The 16,443-nt window shown below is 41.1% G+C and overlaps 2 protein-coding genes across 3 annotated transcripts in view; one reads left to right on the forward strand and one right to left on the reverse strand.

Moving 5' to 3' along the window:
• LOC110681501 (tumor necrosis factor receptor superfamily member wengen) overlaps positions 1–16,151 on the reverse strand; it is a 60,401-nt gene extending 44,250 nt beyond the window's left edge. Inside the window, exon 1 of the mRNA XM_021857369.1 lies at positions 14,737–16,151. The gene's annotated coding sequence lies outside the window, so the exon portion shown is untranslated. The remainder of the gene's footprint in view (positions 1–14,736) is intronic.
• On the forward strand, positions 1,984–4,455 carry LOC110681500 (DNA ligase 1-like). 2 transcript variants are annotated; one of them, XM_021857354.1, is made up of 3 exons: positions 1,984–2,116; positions 2,175–2,515; positions 2,574–4,455. In XM_021857354.1, exons 2-3 carry the CDS (start codon positions 2,176–2,178, stop codon positions 3,266–3,268), a joined length of 1,035 nt encoding a protein of 344 aa, XP_021713046.1. In that variant the 5' UTR covers positions 1,984–2,116; position 2,175; the 3' UTR covers positions 3,269–4,455. The 2 variants fall into 2 exon arrangements, with proteins under 2 accessions (XP_021713046.1, XP_021713038.1); XM_021857346.1 differs by having other exon boundaries at positions 2,175–4,455.
• Positions 16,152–16,443: the final 292 nt, after the last annotated feature.

A 16,443-nucleotide genomic window follows, 5' to 3' on the forward strand; every position in this document is an offset into this window, starting at 1 on the left:
GCCCTTCGAATGTGCGGTTTTCCAGTGACAGTGGATGACAGGTTCCCTTGACTTTTCGGAGCTCGCAATCTAAGCCAGCTGTCTCCTCTCTCTCAGGGTAAAATGTGTTCTGCGTAATAGCAACTCTATTTGATGAGATATTCCCGCTTGAATCCAACTCTGATCCATATCTGTTTGCTATCCATAACTGTGGGGTGACTGTACAGCCGCTTCAGTTGGGCGCAATTTCAATTCAAGCGAACGCGTGCAATCAAATTCGCGCTAATCTTCGCAATGGCAAGCGGGAGCTTCTTCTCGAGAAAATCCCATTTCTCGTCCATCACACAATAATGGACAGCTAATGGATGCTCATTCGTTTGTTGTTTATCTGTGGCCGCTCGAATTGGCCACCACAAGTTGAAGATCTCCGAATCCCTGTAAACCTCGACTTGATTGACTGATGGACGAAATGGATGAACGCACCGTCGTCGACGGAACGACTGAGATGAATTCTGTGTGCGTCTCGTTGTTCGTCGATGCGATTCCCATTTGGCGTCTGAAATGTTCCAAGAAGGAAAGAAGCCACGAGTAGAGTAAATCTCGTCATTCTAATGAAGCGAATCTTGTACGCGGAATTGTACCCGTACGCTAGAAATGCAAAATTGCATCATTTAGATTACATTGCCGAGATGCGGTTGAAAAGGGTGATATACAGCTCTCAAAAACTTTACTCAAAGCATGACTTTGTAAATTGTTTAAATCATGCTTATTTTTTAGAAACAAGAAAAACACAAATAACCTAAAAGACCGTTCGTGCCCTCACGGTACCTTCCGCCCTTCCCCCTTCCTGAAGGAATCCTGGCAACGTCAAGTATATTTAATGAATGTGGCGAGTAAAGAAGTACTAAAGTGGAACCTCCATAAGTCGACAACATTGCATGGTTACTTTGATGGTCCCCTCAAACAGCTTTCCGCTTCAGGATCGATTCGGAATATTTGCCTATTATTTCATCAGTTCAGTGCACAAGTCGACCATCTTTGGATTCCGAGATGTTTCACCTTAATGTATTATTATTTGCATGTTAAAGGTCATTGATCTTGCTAGAACTCAAATGCATCTGGTCACGTTTTTTCACTATTGTGACTGGCCAATCGAACACGATGTCACAGCTCAAACGCATATTCAGAATTACAATTGGAAATCGTAGCTCCCACCTGGTTCTGCTCATCGCTAAACCTCACCGAGAACCGGAAGAACCACTCCAAAGCCGAGTTGCATAAAACATCCTGTTATTGCGGGCGATTTGTGTTTTGTGCGCGCGTCCAAGAACCACTAAAACGTGCTATCGATCGTGCGCCATCTTGCGGCGGCTTTAGTGCGCGCTCTTTTGCGTTGCCAGTGTAGAAAGCAATTAAAGTTCTGCCCAAAACAGGTATGGCTGTTTTAGTGTCGTGTCCCTCACTCCCCGCAATCCTGGTCGCTTATGGTACCAAATGTGGATCTAGTAATTGCTGATTTGTGTGTTGCGATTCGGAACCTGTGCCAAACGGGGGCGCAACAGCGATCGTGATCGGGCGGACGATGATTGTCACAAGAATAAGATTGGTTTTGATTGGCGTTGGCAGGGATAGGGTAAACGCTCCCTTAGTGGAGGTAGTACCAATAGTGGCTGTAGTTGAATAAACTAAGGTCTGTACAAGAAATAAATAGTAATTTTAAAGCCAATCAATATACAAAACGATCTTACAACACCAACGAACCGTTCAAGCTGGGATAAATTTGTCGTATTAACAAAACAACTAATTAAACATCGTTTATTAAATTGGTTGAAAAATCGCTCTCATTTCCTTATGTTTTGCCTAGCAAATGAGCTTTTTCATTAACGCTTTAATTCATTTGTAATGATATTTATAAAATCAAATTGACACTTAGCACCTAAAATATTAGTTGTTTTTGTGTTTCATATGCTTTTTACAATGATTTTTACAAATTCTCCCGTATTTTCCCGTTGTTCCATTATGGGCACAGAAAATCAACCGTGTTCCCTTAGTGGTTGCATACCAGTGTTTACCAGTGACATCTCTACTGAAAAAAGTAAACAAAGTTTTTTTCTCTTGATTTTATGTAAAATAACGGGTAAATACTATTGATAAGTACAAAAAAATCATAATTATAATATCTAAATTCACCGTAGAATGGATTCTACCACGAAAACGACACCCAACTACGATGAAGCGGCGATTTCCCGCTGCATGGAATTGGTGACCACCAAGCAAATGACTTTATATGCAGCCTGCAAAACTTACGGCATTCCTCAATCCACCGTTCGTTACCGGCTGAGCAGCAAATGGACCACCAAAGTCAGGAAAGGACCACAAACTGTGCTCACTGAAGTAGAGGAGCAAAAACTTGTGCAATACCTAGTTGCTATGGAGAAGAAAGGCTTTCCCGTGGTCAAAGATTTGCTGCTCTACAAAGTGAAAACATTCTTCGACTCAAGTTCTCGGTCTAATCCGTTCACGGACAATGTTCCAGGTAAGTCTTTGATCTCTTGAACACTGTAATGTTAAATTAATTTGACTATTGATTGTAGGACGAAAGTGGATGAAGGGATTTCTTCGTCGACACCGTGAAATCACGTTCCGTACACCAGAAACCGTTTCTTCCGCCAGCGCCAAGGTGAAGGAAGCTGATATTAGAGGGTGGTTTGCTAACCTCAAATCCTACTTGGAAGAGAATTGCCTGATGGCAGCAGCACTGGATCCGACCCGAATCTACAACGGTGACGAAACGTCCTTCTTCCTACACCCGCAAACAAAAACCGTGCTTGCAAGCCGCGGTAGTAAAAATGTGTACGAGATCGAGCACGCTGACGGTCACAAGAACATAACCGTAATGTTTACGTTCGGAGCAGATGGATCTGTTGTGTCTCCAGGAGTTGTTCTTCCAATGCAACGCTTATCGGTGGAAATTTTGCGCTCTTTTCCGGGTGATTGGGGCGTCGGGAAGAGCCCAAAAGGATGGATGGATACTACCAACTTCATGTTGTACATCCGAAATGTATTCTATCCTCATCTCCAGAAGAAAAAGGTTCGTTTCCCGGTACTCTATTTCGTCGACGGTCATTCCTCCCACACTGCCGCAGAGGTGGCTGATTTATGTTTGGATTTGGGTATCGTGTTAATCGCATTGTACCCATTGTCGCCATATTCAAACCACTCAAGTCAGCTTGGAAAAGCGCTGTTGCGGACTGGCGGATGGAGTACGGAGGTCAGAATCTTTTATTGAAGGATTTTCCTGGAGTTCTGCAGAAAGCGATGGATGGTGGAATCAAAAAACACAGTATCACGAATGGATTCAGAGTTTGTGGCCTCTATCCTTTCGGAGCCGACTACGTGGACTATGGGAAGTGCATCGCCAAATCAGTGACACAACGTGGTGTCGATCCTACCTCGGATTGCAGTGCATCAGATAACGGCGAAGAATTTGGGAACGAGCAAGCTGCATCTGAAACGGTTGACATATTGCCGGAATTGAATCTACAGTTTGATGCGCAGAGCATTGTTCTGGAAGACTCTGTGATTATTCCTACGGCAACGGTTCATGCTGCAATTGATTGCATTGGCAGAGATCGCATAAATGGATTTGGAGATGATTCTAACTCTTCGGAAGAGGGAGAAATCATCCGGACGATTTATGAAATGCTGCTGAAGCCGTTCGATTCACAGAACACAGAAGCCGAATGTGGATTGCAGGAGACATCATTTCTGAATACTTCCACAGCTGAAGAAGATTCTGCATTTGTCGAGAACGTGGAAGAGGGCTCCTTTGAAAGCGACCCACCTCACAATCCACGAGTGCTGCAGGATTGCAATGGCGATAACTTTGCTGGTCGTAAAATGAGCATCTCGGAATTGCTACAGACCCCGCCAACTCCACAAAGGAGCAGCAGTCATAGAAATTATAAAAGAAAATTTCATCCGGTTCTGACAGCATCAGAACGACTGGAAGAAATACGTCGTCTTGAAGAAGAGAAGGAGAACGAAGTAGTGAGAAAGAAGGCTAAAGCAGAAGAAAGAGAACTAGCGAAAATTGAGGCTGAAAAGGTAAAGCAAGAGAAAGCAAAAGCTCGGAAGCAAAAACAAGCGGAAACCGAAATGAGAAAAATCGAGAGAGCAGAACTTCGAAAGCGAAAGCAGGAAGAAACTGAGCAGCGAAAGAAAAAGAAGGAGAAAGATAAGCTGAGTAAAGTAGCGAAAGATAATCAACAGAAGCAACTGAAGATGGAGCTACTGGAGGCTTTGAAACTGCAGCAGCAAAGTTAAGCTGGTATTCATGGGTTTTATTTTTTTTTGTTCCTGAATTAGATTTTTCGTTCATTTGTCATCACCGAAATATGAAATCAGATTGATTTGTTTCCTCATAACATTGAACAATATTTCAAATAGAAATAAAGTTATCGATTAGAACTATGATTGCTTGTTGTTTAATTGTCTATTGTATACATAAAAACCCATAAGCACCTCAAATTGAGCATTATGAGCATTTATTTCTATGTTTCTTATGTCTCCCATTTTATTTCTTTCAGTGTAAGAAAAGTTACGTAGGGAAACAAAGAGAAACGGAAACAATGGGCACGCAGTACTGAAAGATACTTTAGTGATGAAGTAACGGCGGATGAGTAAAAAAAGCGTGGCTGGGGATTTTTTGATTCGGAACAATCGAAACTACCCTTCTGTGTTTCGAAACCATAAATTCGAATGAAGAATACAGTTTCTCTACACATGACTGCCGACTATATGCATACGAAACCCCGTAGAAGATAAACAATTATTGTATAACGGTAGACTAACGAGCACCACATGAAGTTGAAAGAAAAGAAACTTTATGTATGTATTATTTCGCTGTTTTTTTATGTATATCCATTTATACGCTCAGGAAAACGAGTTTGATACATAGTTATCGGTCGCTTTCTGACCAAATCAATAAATATGTTGATTAGATTAATTTACCTCCATTAAAGGTACACAATGCAACCACTAAAGGAACCATGCCTCCACTATAGGTACATAGACAAGGTAATGAAAAATGTATTTTTTTATATAAATATTTGTTTAAATAGAACTCAATTGCAGTTTTAATGAACAAAAAAGATTCATTTAGCCTTATGAACCGAAATATACTGAAATTACTTTATATTCCACATAGAAATTGACAAAAATTTTCACTATGATGACTAAATGCGCCACTATTGGTACATTTACCCTACCAGTTTAATATTACTTTTCCAGCGTTTTTATGACTGATATTCAGTCCTCAAAAGCCATTGAATAGCTGTGTTGAGGATTAGCACTTATAAAAATGTATATTTCTTTGAACGGAATAAACCATTGATGTACATTGTACCGTATTGGATACAATACATCGTATTTTACCCAAGTAACCATAAGCACTAATAACAGCACTTCCACCGCATGGGAACCCCATTACTGCACGTTTAATGCTACTAAGCTTGATGCGAACATACATTAAATAAGCACAATATTGACTCTATATTCGCATATAGGGCATGTTTCAATGCTAGCCAGTGTTTTGACAGATATATCGCGTGTTAGCGTGTAGTGGTAAGAGAGAGCAAAACATAAATCTTCTCACTACCACAATCGCAGATTTTATGAGCATGAGCATGATTGACTGCCCGCATTCGCTACTCCGTTATTGCAAGAACAACTATACTTGCACAAGGTACCAACGGAAACAACTTGGGACTAGTTTCACACTCATTGTGTAAGTATTGGAGCTCACATTATTTGTACTGAGCAATACTGGCGCCGGCTGCGTCCGAATGCAGGTCAATTTTCGATGGGGAGGGAATGTTGACATGCTTTAAGGGAGCCGTTGAGTCCTCTGCACTTGCACGAAAAAACACTTAGAGTTTTGGAAATGGGAAAGGGTTGAATAATGGATTCGTCTTGATAAACGACACGGTTGATTATAAGAGCCCTAGAAGCCAACCAGAAATAGGGTACCATTTTCTCGGGTAACACCGGCTCCAAGCAAAGGCAATAATAATATGTATTTCTACTCCAGAAGTTTCTCCATATTTTTTACGGTAATTGTTCCCGGAACTCGGCTGGAATTTTTCATTAATTTCTTCAGAAACCATGAATGCTTCTGGAGATTTTCCATGAATTTCTCTTATGATTTTTTTAAAGGAACTATTCTGGACATTCTCAAGGAAATCAATTGAAAATTCCTTCGGGAAGTAATCAGCGATTTCTTCAGGAACCACTCCTGCAAACACGTCAGTGAACTCCTCCAGTCCTAGGAATTCCTCCAAGAATTACTCTGAGAATATTCCTGAAAATTCTCCCAAGAACTGTTTCAGAAGTTCCTATAGCAATTTTTCATACATTTTCTCAGTGAATTCAGAGTTGCTTAATATCAATCATGTCAGCTGATGGCTGATGGTCTAAAACTATCAATATCACTTGCGAGCTATCAATATCACTTTAATTTGACAACCAACAGCAGTGATGCGACATCGCACTCTAGATCAAAATTACTGCAGAATGAGTGATCACGTGGTCATTATCCAGTGACCAACATATAGTTTCAATCTATCTGCAACACTGTCGAAAATATTGTACCGATGAATTGCCATTTTTTCTGCTTAATTTAAAGCAAAACCTAACCCATCAGTAATATCCATAGTCTATCGCCATCAATGCACTGGTGAAGGAATAGACAGCATGATGTTGATGTGAAATGGAATGATCTGATTTGTATCGCAGATAGTGACATCGAGCAACTCTGAGTGAATTTATCTCGGTATAACGTCAGATATTCCCCAGGAAATTACCTTAGGAATTCCTCTAGAGAATTACTCTATAAGCTCTTCAAGAAATTGTTCCCAACATTCATCATTAAATTGTGAAGAATGTTCTACAGAAATAGCTAAGCCTTCAAAAATTCGTCCAAGGTTCCAGGAAGTGTTCAGAAAATTGTCAAGATAGCTTCCTAGAGGATTCATTAAGGAATTTACCTGTGAATTCGTTCCGGAATTCACTAAAATCTTGTGCAAGGATTCGCCTGAGAATAACTTCAGGGGAAATTCCTCGGACAAATCATTCAGAACATAGGTTCCCAAACTTTTTGGATGCGCGACCCACCCAGCCATCAGCCGTCTTCTTCGCGACCCACCAAAGAAAAAATGATTTTTTTTATTGTAACTTTCATGGTCTTTCGATACTCTGTCTATCATCAATGACAAGCCGTGACAAATAACCTCAAAAACAGTTGAAACTTTTAGAGCATATTAACGATAGTATGTTGTGAAATTTCCAAATATACTGGTCACATCTTTCAAAAACAGCAACATTGTTAATTGAGAATATGTTTAGACCTAACTACTTTGACAGTTAAGATTAAGATAAATGTTCAAATCAAATTTTGATCATTGGTATCCACTGACCTAAATACCTCATCACTGCAAGAAACGGTTGAAAATAATGAATGTTTGCACTTTTTCCCAACCTCACATGAAAAAGGTCCTTCTGATGGTACCGGTGGCAACATTAAATATCATCCATTCCGACTTATACTTCATTAAAACCAATCCCATATCTTTTTTCGGATGTTTTAAAAAATTTGCAATAGCTTTGATAAAAAAAATCATTGTTTTTCCGATGCTTCGATTGACATATGGGTTTTCAAAGAAAAATATATGGTCATTTTCCACAAAATTGGTTATAACTCAAAAACGAAAAAAAGTGCTTTTCAAAAATTTCAGCGATTAAAGCTTATGAAATTACCTTCTCAAAAATATATTTTTGAAAGTTTACCACTAATTGGAACATAGTTTTTCCGGCTTTTCTTTAAGAATTTTCTCAACGGTGGAAAATTTTGTGGAAAACTGTTTCCAGTTAATTTTTTTTTATTCCTGAGAAAATTTGCTTTCATTTACATAAAAAAAACTTTGTTTGTACGATGCTTCTTCCTTGAGTTATGATTTTTCAAAGAAAAGGCTCAAAATGCACATTTGCACATTTTTTACAAAATTGGCCATAACTCAAAAACGAAAAAAAGTACATTTCAAAAATTTCAGCGAATAAAGCTTATGAAATTACCTTCTCAAAAATATTTTTTTGAAAATTTTCCACGAGTTAGAACATAGTTTTTCCGGCTTTTCTTTACAAATTTTCTCAACGGTGGAAAATTTTGTGAAAAACTTTTTCCAGTTAATATTTTTTTATTCCTGAAAAAATTTGCTTTCATTTTCATAAAAAAAAACTTTGTTTCTACGATGCTTCGTTCTTGAGTTATGATTTTTCAAAATAAGTAGTGTCAGAGGAAAACAAAAAAAAATTCAACTGAGTTTTCCGGGAAAATAAGCGACCCTGAAATTTTCTCAATTTTTTTATTCATATACTGATGAGCCCTGCCTGTGGATAAAGTTTTATGAAAATCTGAGACCCTTCGGCCCACTTTGTACGGAAATAAAAAAAAATCCCCTAAAGTTCGAGAAAACATTCAAAACGTAGAAAATAGATAAAATATACGATTTTCTTCGCGACCCATGTTACCATTCTGGTACGTTTACCCTATAATCCCAATCCAGAGCTAGTGAGTAATAAAATAGGAGAAAAGAGAGGTATTCCATACTAGAGTTCGGCATGAATTTGTTAAACAATATGTGTATATCAGTTTACTTTTTGAATTATACTATAGGTAAGCCACTCCCAATCAATCAACCGAAATTGTTGTTAGCACACTATACATACTACACAAACAACTTGACAATATATATATATCACGGGATGACAGAAGCATAAGGTGGCATTGGAAGTTTGGAATGGACCAAGGAGAAGGGTGGTGGCTCAGAACATGAGGGGAGGGGCTTAGCGGTTAGCTACGGGATCTGATGGATAAGATAGTTCTTTCCAACTTGAACCACCAAAGAGTAAAGAACTATTACAATCAGTTAAAATTCAGTTAGTCACTAAAGTGCATTATATAGATAAATTGTGTTATTTATCGTAGATGATAATCCTTCGTTAAAAAGGATTCGGTGATAAATTACCAGCGAAGTCAGGTATGGAAGATACTCAACGCCATAAGTCAAACCCAGCCCTAAGACCTCCCATCCGTGCCACAGGCACTCCGCCGTAGGCCCTCCCCGGGTCCATCTATAAGTAGGAGGCACGCCAACCGGCTGCCATCTTGTTGGGAGACAACACGCCACCCGTTCATAATAAATTCATAATAAAGTGGTGTTGTTTTACTTTGGGCACTGATCAGTACCACAGCGAAGAACCGACCCTGGGAAAAGAGGTGGTTGTTACCCGCCCCAGACAATTTCCGTGGCCGTGACAAGAAGTCAGAGGTACCCCGGTGACAAGGCCCATCTGGCCGAGTCATCCTAGATCAGAGATTGTATTATAACACCCACCAGACACTAGCTCACGACCCTCCTGAGGGTCGCGACCCACAGTTTGGGAAACTGTGATTTAGAAAATTCTGAAGTAATTCTCGAAAGGGGTTGCTCCAAAAATGAACGATGAAAAAATTGTATTGGAACTTTACTTCGGAAATCCCTGAAGGAAATCTCGAATAAATTCTTAGAGAAACATCCCGAGGAATTTTTAGAGAATTTTTAGAATCTCTGGAACCAGAGTAACCCCTAGAAAAATATCTGGAACAACAGAAAGAGTTTCCAGACGATTTCCTAAAGAAAATTCCAGAGGAATTCTTAGCAGAACTGCCGGAGAAACTTCTGGTTTAATTTCCAAACTTCTTGAGAATCTTGCGGATGAACTTCGAGCGGAATCCTGAAGGGATATCTGGCGGAACTTATAAAAAAATTCCTAACGGAAACTTCCGGAGCAACTCATAGAGGAAATTTCGTGGGAACTTCTAGTGGAAATGTCGGAGGAACTCTTAGCGCAACTCCTAAAGGAACTCCTAGCGAAGCTACCAAACTCTTACCGGAACCGCCCGAGAAAATTCCAGGGCAATTTCTGAAGAAACTCATGGAGTATCTTGTTAAGTAAATCCTACAGGCACTCCTACTGGGAATTCAAGGGGAATTTCTAGCGGAGCTTCCGAAGGGGCTTCTAGGGAAATGTTAAAAGATAATCCAAGAGGAGTTTCCGAAAAAAAAATCCATAAGAACTTTCGGAGGAACTTCTAGAATAACTACCAGATGAACTCTTAAGGGAGCTTCCGGAGAAACTTCCGTAGAAACTCCTAGCGGAGCTTCCGGATTTAATCTTGGGAAAACTTGAGAAGGATCGTAAATACGAACCTCCAGAAGATATCTTTAAGGAACTCCTTGGGGAAATTCCGCAGTAATTCGTTGAAGAACTCAAAAAAAACCTTAGGAATCTTTAGGGGGAGGACGTTCCGGATGAACAATTTACTCTCGAAGGAATTTCAGAAAAACTTCCGGGGGAACTTCCACAAGAACGTCTAGAGCAACTTCTGGAGAAACTCCCAGAGGAACTCCTGAAGTAGCTTCTGAAGTAACTCTTAGAGAAATCTAAAAATATAGAACTCCTAGAGAGCTTAAGAAAAAAATCCAGAATAGTTTTTAGGAGAAACTCCTAAGGAAACTTTCGGAGGAACTCCTAGAGAAACTCCTAGCGGAACTTCTGGGGTAAGCCCTGGAAAAATTTGTGGAGGATCTTCTAGAAGAACTTCCAGAAAATATCCATAGGGAACTTCCGGAATAACTTCTTGGGGAACTTCCGCAGTAACTCGTTGCGGATCTCAAACAAATTTCCGAAGAAAAGTTCCGGATGTGTTCCTAAAGAAACCTTCCGAGGAACTCCTGGGGAAACTTCCGGTGGAACTCTTTAGCTTCCGAAAGAATTACAGAACAATTAAAAATTTAAGAAAACTTCTAGAGGAACTCCTAGGGAAACTTTCGCAAGAACTCCTAGGGCAATGCTCGGAGAAACAAAAAAAAATCCTACTTGAGCTTCTGAAAGAACTCCTAGAGGAATCTCCGGAGGAACTTTTGGGGAATTCCTAGTGGAACTTCTGGAGAAACTCTTTTCTAATGGACTTATTGATGAAATCCTCCTCCTCTTGAAGAACTTCCGAAGGAATTTCCAGAAAAGTTTTTTAACGAAACTTGGAAGAACTCCTAGCAGAACTTATGTAGAAAATGGCAGAAGTACTCCTATAATAATTTCTACTGACGCTTCCAGAGCAACTCTTAGTAGAACTGCCGTGGATTATTCTAGGTTAACTTCCAAAGATACTCCTGGAGTATCTTGCGCAGTAAATCCTACAGGGTCTTCCGGATAAAATCCTACAGGAATTTCTTTAGGGAATTCTAAGGATTCTAAGAATTATTTAGAAGTAGCTTTTGGAGAAACTCCTAGGGGAATTTCCGAAAGTAATCCTAGAGGAGCTTTTGAAAGAATTGAACGAGAAATTCCTTGAGGAACTTTCGGAAGAATTCCAAGACAAACTACCATACCAACTCTTGGGGAAGGGGTGCTTCTGGAGTATCTTCCGGAGAAACTTCAAGCGGATGTTCCGGAGTAAATCCTGCAGAGAAACTTGCAGAAGAATTTCTTAGGAGAACTTCCAGAGGACACCCTTAGGGAACTTCCGAAGGGACTCCTTGTGAAACTTCCGCAATAATTCGTTGCCGAACACAAAATAATTTTCGTAGGAAACTTCCGGGGGTATTCCTAGTGGTACTTCCATAGGAACTCCTAGAAAAAACATCCAGTGGAACTCATACAGAAGCTTCCAGAGGAACTCCAGAACAAAATCTCGGATGAATTTCAGGCTGAACTTCTGGAGCACCTCGTAGGGGAACTTCCACAAGAAGCAACGTCCTGAGAAACTTCCAGAGAAACTCCTACAGGAGCTTCTGAAGGAGCTCCTGGATGAATCTCCGGAGGAACATCCGGGAGAACTCCTATCGGAACTTTTGGTGTGATTTCTAGTTGATATTCTGGAGGAACTCCTAGGGGGAATTCTGCAGGAATTTCTAGCGGAGCTTCAGGAATGACTCCTGGGGAATCCTGCAGAGTGATTCCTGAAGAAGCTTGCGGAGTTATTCTTAAGAAAGCTTGCAGAACTTAAGAACCTCCAGGAGAAAGTCTTTAATCCAGGAGAAGTCTTTTTCCAGGAGAAATCATTAACTACAGAACTGGAGAAACTTCTGGAGGAACTCCGGACGACTTTCGGGAAGAACTCCATTAAAAACTTCCGGAGGATTTCAGACGAAGTTTTGGGAGGAAATCTATAGTAACTTTCGGAAGAACTCTGCAGAGGAACTTCTAAAAAAACAGCTAAAAAACTTTAAGTGCAACTTCCGGATGACATCTTTGAAGGACTTTCTAAGGAACTTCTAGATGAGCTCCTACAGGAGCTTCCTGAGGAACTTCTACAGAAACTTCATCTTGCGGAAGAAGTCCTAGCGGAACTTCCGGACAAGCTTCTAGGGCATTCCGGAGGAATTCATTGCAGAACTCAAAAGAATTTTCGTAGGAAAGTTCCGGATGTATTTCTATATGAACCTCTATGGTAACTTCTAGGGAAACTTCCGGTAGAACTCTTGAAGAATTCAAGAATAAACTCTTGGAGGAACTCCAGAAGAAACTGCTGGAGGAACTTCCACAAGAACTCCTAGTGCAACGTCCGAAAAAACTTCCAGAGGAACTCCTGCAAGATCTTCTGAAGGAACTCCAAGAGGAATCTCCAGATGAACTTCCAGGAAAACTCCTAGTGGAACTTCTGGAAGACCTCTTGGAGGAACTCACAGCAAAAATCTTGACGAGTCACTTCCAGAAGAACTCTTAAGGACTCGAAGAGCAACTTTTGAATGATTCTGGGAGATGTTTCGGGATAAAATGTACAATTCCCAGAAGAATTCTGCGGAGGAACTCCGGGAATTTCCGGAAGAATGCGTAAAAAACTCATAGTACAATTCCCGGAGAAAACCCTAGAGGAACTTTCTTAAGAACTCTTACAGGAACTTCCGGAGGAACTCCTACAGAAGCTTTCGGATGAACTCCTATAGGAACTTCCAGAGGAACTCCAACAGAAGCTTTCAGAGGAACTACTGCAGGAGCTTCCAGAGAAACTTTTACAGAAGCTTCTAGCGGAACATCTACAGGAGCTTCCAGACGAACTTTTACAGGAGCTTCCAGAAAAACTCTTACTGGAGCTTCCAGAGGAACTCCTACAGGAGCTTCCAGATGAGTTCCTACAAGAGTTTCCAGAGGAACTCCTACATGAGCCTCTAGAGCAACTCCTACAGGAGTCGTCATAGGAACTTCTACAGAAGTCTCCAGAGGAACTTCTACAGAAGCTTCCAGAAAAACTCCTATAAAGCTTCCAGAGGAACTCCTACAGGAATCGCCAGAGGAACTCCTACAGGAGTTTTTAGAGGAATTCCTACAGGAGCATCCAGAGGAACTCCTTCAGGAGCTTCCAAAAGAACTCTTACAGGAGCTTCCACAGGAACTCCTAAAAAGCTTCCAGAGGAACTTCTACAGAAGGTTCCAGAGGAACTCTTATAAAACTTCCAGAGAAACTCCTACAGGAGTAGCCAGAGGAACTCCTACAAGAGCTTCCTGAGGAATTCCTACAGAAGCCTCCAGAGGAACTTCTACAGAAGCTTCCAGAGAAACTTCTATAAAGCTTCCAGAGGAACTCCTATAAAGCTTCCAGTGGAACTCCTACAGAAGCTTCCATACGAACTTCTACAGGAGCTTCCAGAAAAACTCTTATGGGAACTTCCAGCGGAACTCCTACAGGAGCCTCTAGAAGAACTCCTACATGAGTCACCAGATGAGCTCCTACGGAAGCTTCCAAAGAAACTCCTACAGGAGCATCAGGAGAAACTCCTACATGAGCTTTTAGAGGAATTCCTACAGGAGCATCCAGAAGAATTCCTATAGGAGCTTTCAGAGGAATTCCTACAGAAGCCTCCTAAGGAACTCCTACAGAAGCTTCCAGAGAAACTCCTAAAGGAGCTTCCAGAGAAACTTCTACCGGAGCTTCCAAAGGGATTCCTACAGGAGCTTCCAGAGGAACTCTTACAGGAGCCACTAGAGAAACGCCTACAAAAGCCTCCAGAAGAACTCCTACAGGAGCTTCCAGAGGAACTTTTACAAGAGCTTCCAGAGGAATCCCTACATGAGCCTCCTGAGAAATTCCTACAGGAGCCTCTAGAGCAACTCCTACAGGAGTCGTCAGACGAACTCCTACAGAAGCTTCCAGGGAAACTCCTATGAAGCTTTCAGAGGAACTTCCACAAAGCTTTCAGAGGAATTCTTACAGAAGCCTCTAGAGCAACTCCTACAGGAGTCGCCAGAGGAACTCCTACAGATAAACACAAGATTAAAATAGTCTTAGCCCGAAGATAGTTTGGAACCCATCCATACTTCTCATTTCAATGCGTAGTAAACTAAATAGCTGTTTGAAAAACACACACATTTTATCCCAATTAGGTTTGATGATATAATGCACTAATATCAGACTTTCTCTGCATAAAAGTAATATTCTGCGAAGAAGACTCGAGAAACAAGCAAATTCTGATTTTGCCAGAGACACACATCCCGCCGAAAATAAATGACGCTGTTTGTATACATCCCGCAAAACTGAATGAGGCTGGCGATGAAATAATAATTAACTTCTCTGTTTGCTTTTGGCCGAGCGTGAGATTTCGCAAGAATTGCCAGAAACTGCCTCTGAAAACAAACAAACAATTTTCCGTGTAAACTCACCTAGATATTTATTGGTATCTGGAGGAAGAACCGCAAAACTCAGCTATTTGGAAGGTATCCTGATCTGGAAGCTCAGTTTTCACTTTTCCGCACCTTTCGCTCTTAGTTTAGTTTTCGTCCCAAAAGTGGTCACTTTCCTTAACACTTGTGTCCGATTCTAATGGATACTTTTCGACGGCGGCCATATTTGACGAATCGACGGTCAAATCAAAGCAAGCGTTTGGCGGCGGCGACTGAGACTTCGACTACAGTTGTCACGCACTCTTCGATCGGAAGTTCAACGTCTCGACTTGCTGGCTACGAATGTTCTTCACACGCGCTTCGTTACAACACAGCAACCCGGTGTTGAAATCTAAACAAACGACTGTTTTTAAGGTAATTATTCTTCACTTGCGTTTTCTTCCAGACTTGTTCGTAAACAACGTGTCCCAAACTCCGTAGTGGGCGTCAATACGCATATGTGTGTTGAAAAGTTTTCCTTCGCACTCGACTCGGCCTAGGTTATTTTGGTCAGGTTCTTCAACTTTCGTGACCGGATGCCTGTCTTTCCTCTCTAACCGTTTCGTGAATAGTTTAGGCGGCTGTTCTTCGCTGTCTTCCTCCCTCAGCCCGAACAGAACGCAGAGAGCGAAACTATCTTCGGAGACACTTTGAACGCGATGTCGGTTGCTTGGATTGCCCTGCATAAAATTTATTTCAAACAGATTGCATCCAAGGAACCACCGCCGGAAAAATTCCTACTAGCGTTGGTGAAATCGAAAAACATCCGCAGCGTAGTGCACTTAATATCTATGTGTTGCACACTTTCCTCTCGTGCCAATTCAAATTCCGGAGTTCGCCGCAGTGCGACACTTTCTTCCTTGTCACCGACGGCTGTCCACTTTCGCCGCAATCATCAATCTACGATCATGAAAGGGCACTCCCACCCTTTTCGACGTAACCTTTCGCCCTCTCGAAAATGTGAAACTTGTCACTTTTTGACACACCTTTCATTCAGTGCCCCATAACCCCAAGGCTCACTTGGATCGATTTTGACGGAGCCGCTTTGTATCGATTACACACGAGAGTAACAGTAGGCCATGCAAATCAAAACCTATAAATAAATCCGTTTTATGTTATTTGGTTCTCTCTCCTTCACTCACTCTGTGAATGCACTGTATTCAAAGACAATATCTTCCTTCATTCCCGGTCACACCACAAAAACACAACGACGGCGACGACGAATGGTGATGAGGTCAAAGCAAATTGAAACAACATGAATATATAGATTTAGGATGCACATCACACACCGAAAGCAAAAAACAAGTCAAACAACTTCAGCGCGAAGCAAAGTCTCGGTCTAGAGACAGCAGAAGATGGGGAGAGCTCAGGCGATGCTCAGCTGCCGACTGTCGAATCGGAACTGAACTACGGTTTGGCTTTTGGTTCGCAAGATTCAGGAGGACGGAATCGGATTGGTAGAACTGAGCTTGAGCTCGAATGAGTTATGATGTGAGAGAGAGCATGCTCTTCGATCTGTGCCGTTGAATGAAAGGTTGTTGTTGGTTCATAGCAGCTACAGAAAGAGAGTAAAGTCATGTTTAGAAATTTGGATTAATCCATCAAGAAGTGCTATAGACTTTCTCAAAGTTATTAGCTATTAGTTATAAGTAGTCCTGGAATATTGAAATATTTTCCTTATTTATATAATCACTACTAAATCTTGGA

The sequence above is a fragment of the Aedes aegypti genome, chromosome 1, assembly GCF_002204515.2.
Source record: "Aedes aegypti strain LVP_AGWG chromosome 1, AaegL5.0 Primary Assembly, whole genome shotgun sequence".
Lineage (NCBI taxonomy): Eukaryota > Metazoa > Arthropoda > Insecta > Diptera > Culicidae > Aedes > Aedes aegypti.